This window comes from Talpa occidentalis, unplaced genomic scaffold, assembly GCF_014898055.3.
Source record: "Talpa occidentalis isolate TD23 unplaced genomic scaffold, MPIMG_talOcc4v2.1 talOcc4.3, whole genome shotgun sequence".
Taxonomy (NCBI): domain Eukaryota; kingdom Metazoa; phylum Chordata; class Mammalia; order Eulipotyphla; family Talpidae; genus Talpa; species Talpa occidentalis.
Genome location: NW_023603184.1, coordinates 151,466,548 through 151,476,836, shown reverse-complemented (window position 1 = coordinate 151,476,836; position 10,289 = coordinate 151,466,548). Strand labels below are relative to the sequence as shown.

The 10,289-nt window shown below is 72.7% G+C and overlaps 1 protein-coding gene across 1 annotated transcript; it reads left to right on the top strand.

Annotated features, from left to right (window-relative positions):
- The first annotated feature begins 2,439 nt into the window (after positions 1–2,439).
- MAB21L4 (mab-21 like 4) lies at positions 2,440–8,082 on the top strand. Its single transcript, XM_037521948.1, is given in 6 exon segments — positions 2,440–2,917; positions 5,179–5,404; positions 6,308–6,461; positions 7,058–7,103; positions 7,106–7,413; positions 7,990–8,082. Coding segments are annotated over 6 exon segments (1,305 nt in total).
- Positions 8,083–10,289: the final 2,207 nt, after the last annotated feature.

Below are 10,289 nucleotides of genomic sequence, written 5' to 3'. Positions count from 1 at the left end.
GCAGCAGCATCAGGCTGTGGCCAGCTGCCCATGGGGGCCCGGGCCCCAGGCTTGTACAGCCCATGGACATTGCCGCTTCACCTGAGACCCACCGGGGCCATGGGCCTTCGGCTCTGCTGCCCAGGACAGCGGCCTGCAGAGGGGACCCTGCTGGGGCGGCCCCTCCACCGGCCTGAACTGCCATGTCCGCCGTAGAGTATAAAGGCCGGGGGAGCTGGGGCAGCCGGTGTGGCCGGCACAGCGTCCTGGAGAGGGAGGCTGCCACAGTGTGGACGAAGGGGCCTGTCCTTTGGGGACCCACGGGTCCAGGCCGGCCTCCGCCGGCTCCCCGGAGGTAGTGGGGTCTGAGCACTGGCGAGGAGCTGGAGGCCTTGCACTCTGGGAGGGCCTGGTGAGCCCGGCGGGCAGGGACCAGCAAGGCCCACGTGTCCGGAGTTGGGCCTGTGGGCCGGGGCCGCCCTGCGGGGTGGAGGAGGGAGATGGAGCTGAGAGTCGAGAGGTCTGGTGGCCCCAGATGCCGCCTCCTTCCTGCTGAGGAGGCAGAGGGCCGTGACACAGTCGCCGGGAGCGGGGCGTGAGGACACCGTGAACAGACGGGCCAGGCCAGAAGGTGGACACTAGAGCCCTGGGGAGCGGCCTGCCCCTCCTTGGCCTCATGCTCTGGCCCCACAGGAGGAACCTGTGCTGTTTTAAGCCCCTGGTGTGTGGGGATGGCCACGGAGCTGCCGGGTGGGTGTGAGGACAGGTCAGGGAGTGGCCGGGCGGGCGTGGGACGGGTCACGGAGCAGCCAGGCGCACGCACAGACCAGGGTGCCCTCACACTTCCTGCATGAGGCCAGCTCGCCCAGCACAGCGCATAGGTACTGACCGCTGGGCAGGCAACCAGTGGGGCCAGCTGACAAGACCAGGCTGTCCGCGCCCACCCCTCTTGGCCCCCATCCTGCTCTCTGCACTGCCCCAGGGACCTGTGGCGCCACCCAGGTTGCTGGTCCCGGGTGCTGGGTCCCCCCAGGGTCCTCGGGGGGGGGGACTAGGGCCCTCCAGGGGTCCACGGGGTGCTGGTCCCGGGTGCTGAGGTCCCCCAGTGGGGTCTGTGGGGTGCCAGTCCCGGTCTCTGGGGTCCGCTGGGGGTCTGTGGGGTGCTAGTCCCGGGCACTGTAGCCCCCTCAGGCATGTGCTGCCCTGGCTCTGGCTGACTCCAGGTCCAGGCAGCTCCTGCCCAGCTTCCTGGCCCAGTTAGCATAGGGCGGCCCTTACCCGCCGTGGGACACACTGAGGAGGCCACCGTGCCAGCCGCAGAGCTCTCGGGGGATGGAGAGGGCCCGAGCGCCCATGTGGGCTGGGCCTCTGGGGCGCGGGAAGCTCCTGTCCCAGCAGGCAGCACTGGCGGGTGAGGAGGCTGTGGCGCGCACTTTAGGCTTCCCCCTGGACAGTCCAGGGGAGGGAGGAGACATGTGGCAACAGCAGAGGTGCCCTGGGCAGAGGACGTTACTCAGGGTTGGGGTGGGAGAACAGATCTTGGATGGGCCCCCGGGGTGGCCAGGTGGCCCGGCCTCCTGTGGACTCGGGCAGTGCAGGGTTCCTGCAAGTCCCAGTCCAGCGGCCCCTGGGGCCCAGCGGCAGGGCTGCAGGGCCTCTGGCCCAGGCAATGCCCCCAGGTAGTGTGCCCTGGAGGCCAGGGCCTCAGAGAGGCAGTGGGGGCGGGGGCGGGGCCAGCTCAGGCAGCCCAGGCCGGCTCTGAGAGCGGAAAATGAGGCCTTGAGGCAGTGAGCCCAAGGGGGCTTGGAGAGCTGCCCCTGCCTGCTGCCAAGCTCCTGGCTTGAGCCCTGAGTGCTGCCTGCCGCCTGGGGTGGGGCAGCTCCCGGATGTTGGGGCCCCTGCGTTGGGGTGCCCGGGGCTGCACTTGGGCTGCTGGGAGCTGACTTCCCGGCCAAGCACCCCTGCACGCCCCCCACCCCACCCCCGGCACCCCCAGGTCCTGCGGCCGGGTGGGAGGCGGCTCTGGGCCAGGGTGTGGATGGCGGGGCCTCCGGGACCAGGCCCCCAGGCAGCTCCAGGCCCAGGTGCAGGGGCTGGTCCCAGGCAGGCTGGGCCGGGTGGGGGGCAGGGGACACCCAGCCCCGCCCAGGGGCGGGCAAAGGCGCCCCCAGCGCAGGCCCCTCCCCGTCTGGAGGGGGCGGTTCCTCTTTTCAGAACCATGGCTGCCCCCCCAATGCCTGGAGTGGGGATACGGGGTGGGGGGACTGCAGCGGTGGGGGGCGGGCGTGGCCGCGGAGCCGCCTCCTGCCCCGGCGACATTCTTAATCGCGGGGCGCTGACTCACTTCTCTTCAAAGGCGGCGGCTCAGCTATTTAAGCCGCGGGGCTGGGCCCCTGCCGCCGAGTCCTGCTCTGCTGAGCCGAGCCGGGCCCACCGGGACACGCCGCCCGCCTGCCCGCCATGGCCACGCAGGTGTCCCCGTGGCACCACTACCTGCGCGCCATCCGCTCGCGGGAGGCGGCCCGGGCGCAGGACTGCCAGCGCGCAGAGAACACGCTGCTGACCGTGCTGGAGCAGGTGCAGGCGCGCGACCCCCGCTTCCTGGTGGACTACGGCTGCGGCCTGCGGGCCTTCCAGTTCGCCCTGCGCTCCTCGGAGGACCCTCTGGAGGTGGAGGTGCCCCTGCGGGTGGACGCCGCAGCGCTGCGGGTCGAGGAGCTGGGGGCCGAGGCGGGGGGTGGCCCGGAGCGCTGCCGCCTGGCCGTGCCCCGGGACGCGCCGGGCCTGGAGCCGTGGACCTCGGAGGACGTAGCCAGCGCCCCGGAGGGCGGCACCGGGGACTGCAGCCACATCGTGCCTGGCAAGGTCCTGCACACCCTCAGGGCCCTGGTGGTGGCCGCGCTCGTGCACTGCAGGCACCACGGCCTCATCCCGCCAGGTAGCGCCACCGCGGGGTGTGGGGGGAGGGCGTGGGGCGCGCATGGGGGAGGGGCGATGGGGGGCGTGAGCATGGGGAGCAGCTGTGCGTGTGGGGGGGGGCGTGTGCACGCTGCGGGGCCTGGGCGCGGCGGCCATGGGGCAGGCTGCCTGGCAGGGCCCTGGGTCCTGGTCCCCATGGGGACCGCCGGGCAGGCGCGTGGGCTGGCTGGACTCTGGCCCCGAGGCCAGAGTGGGAGAGGACGGGAGTGGGGTGCTGTCCAACATGTAAGCTCAGCACCGCTGGCCGGCCGACAGGGCCACCTGGTGGCGTGGGGTCCAGCCCCCCTCCTGGGGCGGGGGGGCCGTCTGCAGTGTCCTGTCACTTGGCATCCCCGCGGCCGGGGCCGGGCAGCTCCTCTGCAGCCACTGTGGGCAGCCGGCAGGGTCACTTCTGCCTCTGCGTCTCCCACCGCCCTCGAGGGGAGCAGGCGCTGACCGCACCCACCAGGGAGGCGCGGGGAATTCCAGGGCCGCTCTGGCACTCACCTGGGCGGAAGTGCAGCCGCCTGGGAACCGGTGAGGCAGGTGGGGGCCCAGGCAGGAGGGACAGGGATGGGCGGGGAGTGGCCGGTCTCCCGCCTGACCGCGGGTCACGGACACAACGCTGCTGACAGAAGGGAGCCCCCCGCCACGGCTGCGCAGCTGCGGGAGGCCCAGAGGGCCGTGGAGGTGGCATGGCCCCCACCGGGCTGGGGAGACAGGCCCAGGGCGAGGGGCCCAGTGGGAGCCGGGCTGGGGGCCTGGGCAGTGGGGGCGGCCCCGCGGGGCCCGGGCTGGGGTGACCAGCAGGGCAGCCCCACCTCGCTGGCTGCCGCCTCTTCTCCCAGGCAGGCCCCGTCCGCTGGCCCTGAGCCCTGACCGCGGCCCCGCTGGGTAGGGACCCCGCCTGCCCTGTTGACAGCGCTGACCTGGGTGCCCGGCATGGCTCGCCCCTCGCGCTTCCTCTCTGCTGAAGACAGGAGGCGGCAGGTTGGGGCCTGTCACCAGAGCCCCCACCTCTGCCTGTGGACGCCTGAGGACCCCGGTGTCCGTGGGGCTCGGCCCCGGCTCTGCCCCATCATCCTCCTGTGCCGCGCAGACCCAGCGGCAGCTGCACACGTCAGGGAGGGGGCGAGGTCTCCCCACACCCCCAGCCCCCGAGACAGTGGAGGCACCTGTCAGGGAGGGGTCGGGGCCCAGGGACACGACAGGTGTGGGCGCAGGCGGGACCTGGCAGCTCCGGTCTCAGCCACTCCCGGGGGCTGGCACTGCCACTGGTGTCCCCATGGCTCAGGCCCGGCGCATGGCCCCACCCCCCAGCACCGTGGGGGGAGCCCCTGGGTGCTGGGAGCCCTGGAGCCCTCCCCCAAGACTCTCCTGGAAGAGTGAGGAGGCCTGGGATTGGGGTGTGGCCTTGAAAACAAGCCACTTAGAAACGGAGGCCCTGCTGCAGGCCTTGGCAAGATTGCCAGGCTCAGGCCCCCGTCCCCAGCAGCAGCTGACACCCCAGTGTCGGGGACCCTGGAGCCCTGGGGGCAGCACCTGGGCCCACACCCAGGGACGGCGCGTGGAGGCCACTCGCAGAGGGGTTGGGGCCCCTGGGGCAGCTGCAGGAGACCGTGGCCGTGGGCAGCTGGGGCAGCCAGTAGCCCCGCCGCCGCCCTGGGGGAGGTGGGGGAGGGCGGTCGCAGAGGGCCCTCGTGCCCCGACCATGGGGCAGAGCTGGCCGCACACGGAGAGCAGTGGGCCCTCTCCACCCAGGCGTCCAGCAGCCCAGAGCCGCTCGGGCAGGAGGGGCAGCCAAGGCCCGCGGGCCCCACGTGGCCTTGCCCTGAGTGCCTGACCCGCCCCTATGACGAGGTCCTAGGCCGGCCCCCAGGACCCCTTCACTGTAGCCCCACAAGGCCCCCCTCCAGGGCCACACAGGGATTGGGGGCACAGTTCAGCCATCGATGCTGGAGGGCGGCTGGGGGTGAGGATAGATGCCCGCTGGGCCCAAGGGGGCAGGAGGCACCCCCAGGGCAGGCTGGGGTGGGGGGGAGGGAGACGCGTCCTGGGGGGCGCAGGGCCCAGGTGGGCTGGGGCGGGGGGGGAGTGGTAGAGGGGCTGGGGGCAGTGTCCTGGCGTGGGCATGAGGGGGCCTGTGGCGGAGGTGGGGGGGGAGGGGCAGGTGGGCAGGGGTGGTGCGGGGTGAGGGGCGGGGCCAGCGGGAGGCCCAGGTAGCCCCGGCGGTCGTTGCAGGCTCCCTGAGCGTGGCCAGTCTGCCAGAGGATGCGCTGCGCCTGACCCTGCTGGTGTGCGGCGGCTGGAGGACGCTCCGCTTCGGCGTGGTGCCCGTGGTGCGGGTGAGGCGCAGGGTGCCCGCGCTGGAGGAGGCCCAGCGGGCACGCGGATTCCCCGAGGGCAGCCTGCGCAGGGCGGCCCAGCAGGAGGTGGCCCTGGTGCCGGCCAGCGCCCAGCACTGGAGGTAGGCTGCCGGCTCGCACCTGGGGTGGCTGGGCCTGGACGGGGCCAGCTTCACCCCTTGGTGCTGCAGGGATGGGGAGCTGTGCCCCTGCGCTGCCAGTGGGTGGCTCGGGCAGGGAGGAGGGATAGGAGAGACCCCATGAGTGAGGCCACCAGCCAGGCCCCTGCCCTGTCCAGCTCAGCGCCTCGCTTGGAGGGAATGTGGCAAAGACAGTGGACGGTGGCCTGGGCACGTGTCTGTGTGGCCGAGTCCCAGAGCAGGGCTGACACGGCCCCCACGGCTGCCCCGGCCCCGGGCCTGTCGGGGCCTCTGCCCCGGAGTCTGGGAGCGGCCTGCGGGGATGGGGAGGCCCAGCGGTGCCCGCACGCACTTGGGCAAGCTGAGCCCTGGGACCGCACCTCGGGTGGGGACAGCCCTCCTGGCTGGCTCTGCTGGACCAGCTGCCAGAGGTGCTCTGGCTGGGCCTGCCCGTGCCTGGGCCGCTGTGGGGCGGACAGGAGTCACTGGTGGAGACTTCCTGCTTGGAGGGGAAGAGCCCGTCTGTGGTCTCTGCTGTGGGAAAGGCAGAGGTGGCCGTGAGCTCCCCTGGGGTCAGCAGGGGGCCGTGAGTTCCTGAGGGCCCTCCTTGGGCCATCTTTGTGCAGAGCAGGTGCTTCATCCAGACCATGGGGTGGCCACTCCTGTGGCAATGGAAGGGTGGTCTGGTTGGGCCTGGACTTGGGAACTGACCTCTCCTGTGCGGCCCCCACAGGCTGGGGCACTGGCAGTGACTGTCCAGCCCGGGGACCCCACGGGCCCTGGACCTGGGCCTCTCAGGGCCCACAGTGGCTGCGGCTGGCCAGGCTGGCCCCCTGAGACAGGCCTGGGCGCTGCTTCCTGGGCAGAGCGGTGTGTGTCTCTCAGGCTCTCCACGGACGCCTTGCTCACCAGGCTCATGGGCGCACTGGGCTCCCTCCCCGGCCACCGCCTGGACGGGCTGGCCATTCTGGACCGAGTCAACCACGAGAGCTGGCGCCGTGGCGGCCAGGACCCTGGCCTGACCTCCAGCCACCTGCAGGTGCGTGCAGGGCACTGTGGCCGTGGGCAGGCCCGGGCTGGGTGCCGCTGGCCCTGGGTGCTGGCGGCCTGGGTGAGGTCTGATGGGGTGTCCGGCTCCCAGGAGCGAGGCCCCAGGGTCCACATGGAGCCCACCGGAGGCAGCCTGGAGGCGCCTCCCCAGCCTGGGGTCGGAAAGGACACTGGGGACCCCCAATGGCACCGGCCATTTTGGGTGTCGCTCTTTGCTGCTCCCTGGCCCCAGGGTGCTGGGGAGAGTGGGGGAGGGGCTCGGACGCCCAAGCCAGCAGGGAGCGAGGTGGGGGCTGCAGAGAGGGCAGTGTGCTCCGCACAGCAGCTTCTGGCTTGGGGGGACAAGAGGGGCGCAGGTGGGGGCTGGGGGAGGGGGAGGGGACGCAGGGAGGTGTGAGGCACCCCTGGGCACTCAGCCGGGCATGGGGCCATGGTGGGTGGGCGAGGATGGGAAAGGTCCAGATCCCCGAGGGGCCTGAGTTCTGTCCTGGGTGCGGGGCCAGGGCTGAGGACGGCCCAGTGGGGCGGAGGTGCAGGGGCGGGTGGGCAGGCGGGCGGGCAGTGAGGCCGACCTGCCTGCCGCAGACGGTGCTGCTGTGGGCCGCGGCGCTGTTCCCGGCGCCCGAGGACTGGGGGAGCTGCAGGGCGCGGTGTACCGGCTGCTGGTGGTGCTGCTGTGCTGCCTGGCCACGCGGAACCTGCCGCACTTCCTGCGGCCCGAGCACAACCTGCTGCGGGGCGCTGGCCTGGACCTGCACGCCCTGTACCGGCGCGTGGAGCTGTTCGCCAGCCAGCCCGAGGCGGCCCTGCGCCTGCACGCCACCCACCTGGGCCGCAGCCCGCCGCCGCGCGTCGACAGCGGGGCCAAGGCGCTGCTGCAGCTGCCCGCCAGCGACCCCGCCTACTGGGCCACCGCCTACTTCGACGTGCTGCTGGACAAGGTGGGCTCCAGGCCCAGCCCCGGGGAGGGCGGGGACCACTGGCCTCTGGACCCGCGGATTGTGGGGGCGCATGCCAGGGGACGACGGCCAGGGGCCTAGAGGCAGGTGGCAGGCCCACGCCCGTCCCCAGCAGGACCACCCCAAGCCGCGTGGGGTGGGGGGCACCCAGAGCCCCATCTGCCCTCCTGGGGTGCCTTCCTCATGAAGGGTCCGCTCCCTGCTGCCTCCCTGGACTCAAGAGCCATGGCTGTGCCCCCTCTGTCCCTCTGCCCAGTGACCAGGAGGTGCCGGGCTGCTCACCAGCCACCCCTCTATGAGTTCCACAAAGTGGTCAGCTCTGCTCAGCTCTCCTCCCCACCCCGCAGCGCCCACCCCTCCCCAAGAGCAGGCACGGCCCTGGTGGGGTGCATGGGGGGCGGGTGTCAAGCCACCCGTGGCTGCAGGAGGGGCACCCAGGCAGGTCCAGCTGCAGGGGGACCTCGCAGGCAGAGGCCCAGAGGCAGGAGGGGCTGCGGGTCAGAGGCGAGGTGACCTGGCTGTGACCGGCCCTCTGGCCCTCTGTCCCCACGCCCGCAGTTCCAGGTCTTCCACATCCAGGACAAGGACCGGGTCTCGGCCATGCAGAACATCTTCCGCAAGACCAGGGCTCTCGGCGGCGGGGAGAGCTGAGCCGCCCGGCCGTGCCGGCTGCCTGTCGGCGAGGCCCTGGCTCCGCGGCTCTGGGGGGACGGGCCTCCCTCCGCGGGCGCTGGGGGAGGGGCGTGGAAGCCAGCACCCCGCACTGCCCCGGGCCCTGGAGCTCCGGGTGCTGGCAGCCGGACCCGGGGCGGCCTCAGGACCACCTGGCGCCGCGTCCCTGCCCGTGTCCCCTGAAGGAGCACCTAATAAACCCGCGCCCCGGCGGGGTGGCCCCGGCCTTCTCCTGTGTCTCGGTGGACTGTTCCCGGAAGTGGGGGTCCGGGGGGCCCGAGCACAGACAGCAATCTCAACCCCTCCATGCTCCCAAGACCCCTCTCGCTGTCTGCCGGCCCGACGCCCCCCGCGGCCCCCCAGCACCCAGCCCTCGCTGCAGGCAGCCCCGGGGCTGCGGCCCCGTCTCCAGCTCCACTTTTCTCTCCACCCACTTTGGCCTCCAGTGACACCCACTCGGCTCCTGAGCCCCGGCCGCTTGCCGGGTCCCCCGGCGGGGGGGGCCCGAAGGCTCTCAGCGCGGACATGGTGCGGCTCCCGTGAGCCTTTCTGTGGGCCGCAGCCAGCCAGGCTGGGGAACCTGCCAGCGGGGACTCCCAGGGCCGGACGCTGTGGGGCCCGGGGTCTGTGTCCACGCTGCTGCGAGGACAGGGAGGCCACCGCCCTCCTGGCTCGAGGGGGCCTGCAAAACAGGCTCGCGAACCACGCTGACCGCGATGGCACGAGTGTCCAGTCCACCGTGGTCACTCCCATGTTCATGTGCTGTGTGGCAGCGCTCGGCCAAGGCCACCACCCCGCACGGCCCCCGGCACGGTCCAGCCTCCCAGGGCCGCGGCGCCGCACTCCCCAGACCGCCACCCGCGGGCTCGGCCCCACCCCGGCCTGACACCACTGCGCGCCCTGTCCTGACCCCCAAACCCGCGCGGCCTGCGTGTTGGCCGCAGTGGAGGCTTCGTGGGGCGACATCCGCAGCTGAGACCCGGGGCACCCACGGCCTGGGCTTTGGCCGTGTGTGAGATGGCGGTGGCCTCGGGGGCGCCGCGCCCCACGGTGGAGACACAAGGCTCAGGTCCGGGCCGGGACACGGCGGCAGGGGAGCAGCGGGGCTCACCGCACACAGGAGGGAGGGCGGCGCCAGGGCTGCGGGGCGCAGTGGCCCGGGCCTCGCGCGGCTGTGGTCAGGCGGCGCAAGTGGGCACTCGCGGCCAGGAGACCTTCCAGCCCTGTCATGTGGGCCCCACGTGGCACCTCTGGGAACCCCCTACATGGGAGCCGAGGCTGGGGAGCACCCTTGTGGGAGCCTGGAGACCCCAGGAGGCTGGCCCGAGCAGCTGGCGGGCGCTGGGCCTGGGCAGGACTGAGAAGCAGGCGCTGAACACGGGCAGCAGAACCGCATTATTCATTATCTGCAAAGAAAACCCAAGCAAAGCCACGAAGAAACAGCCGGACTTGGCGACTATGGAGGGCGCGAAGGGGGCGCGAGGAGCGGAGGGGCGCAGGGTCGCCAGGGCAGCACGCGGGGCCGGCAGGGTGTGAGGCGCGGGTGCGAGGCCTCCCGGGACTGCAGTGCCCAGTGTGGTCTTAAAAGACCGACATTGCCGGGCACAGCCGGCGCTCACGCGATTCTGAGGGTTTTGCTGCCCTTAACGGCTCTAGCACCCCCACCAGAGCCCCAGGCAGCGCCGACGACAGAGCTCTGAAGGCTACGGGGCCCCAAAGCCTGGGGGTGCGGGACTGGGGTCACACAGGCGTTCCGGCCTCCCCGTGGGCGCGGGCAGGCGCCCGTTGCAGGCGGACACCCGAGCAGGGGCGCGCAGCTGCCGGGCGGGGTGAGTGGGGCTGGCTCTGGCGTGGGCGGGTCAGTCCGAGCCCGGCCTGCGCTGTCCCCCGCTGGCGTGTCCCGCCTCAGCTGTAAGCCCGGCCCCGGCAGCTGCGGCACCCACGCCCGGGGCCTCCTCGGGACACCGCCTCGTTTGAAAGACAGGACTAGGGTGAGGAGTCGACAACCGGGCAGGCGCTCGCGGCGACTCTGGGGCCCCTGGGACAGATGGCCACGGCCACCAGGCGCCACTCCGCAGGGGAGGGGCAGAGGGGGCGGGGAGAAGGGGGAGCAGGAGAGCCACCTCACGGGAGCGGAGGCCCCGGAGCCGCCCCCCCACATCCGGACTCACGGGGGCCGGGGCGGG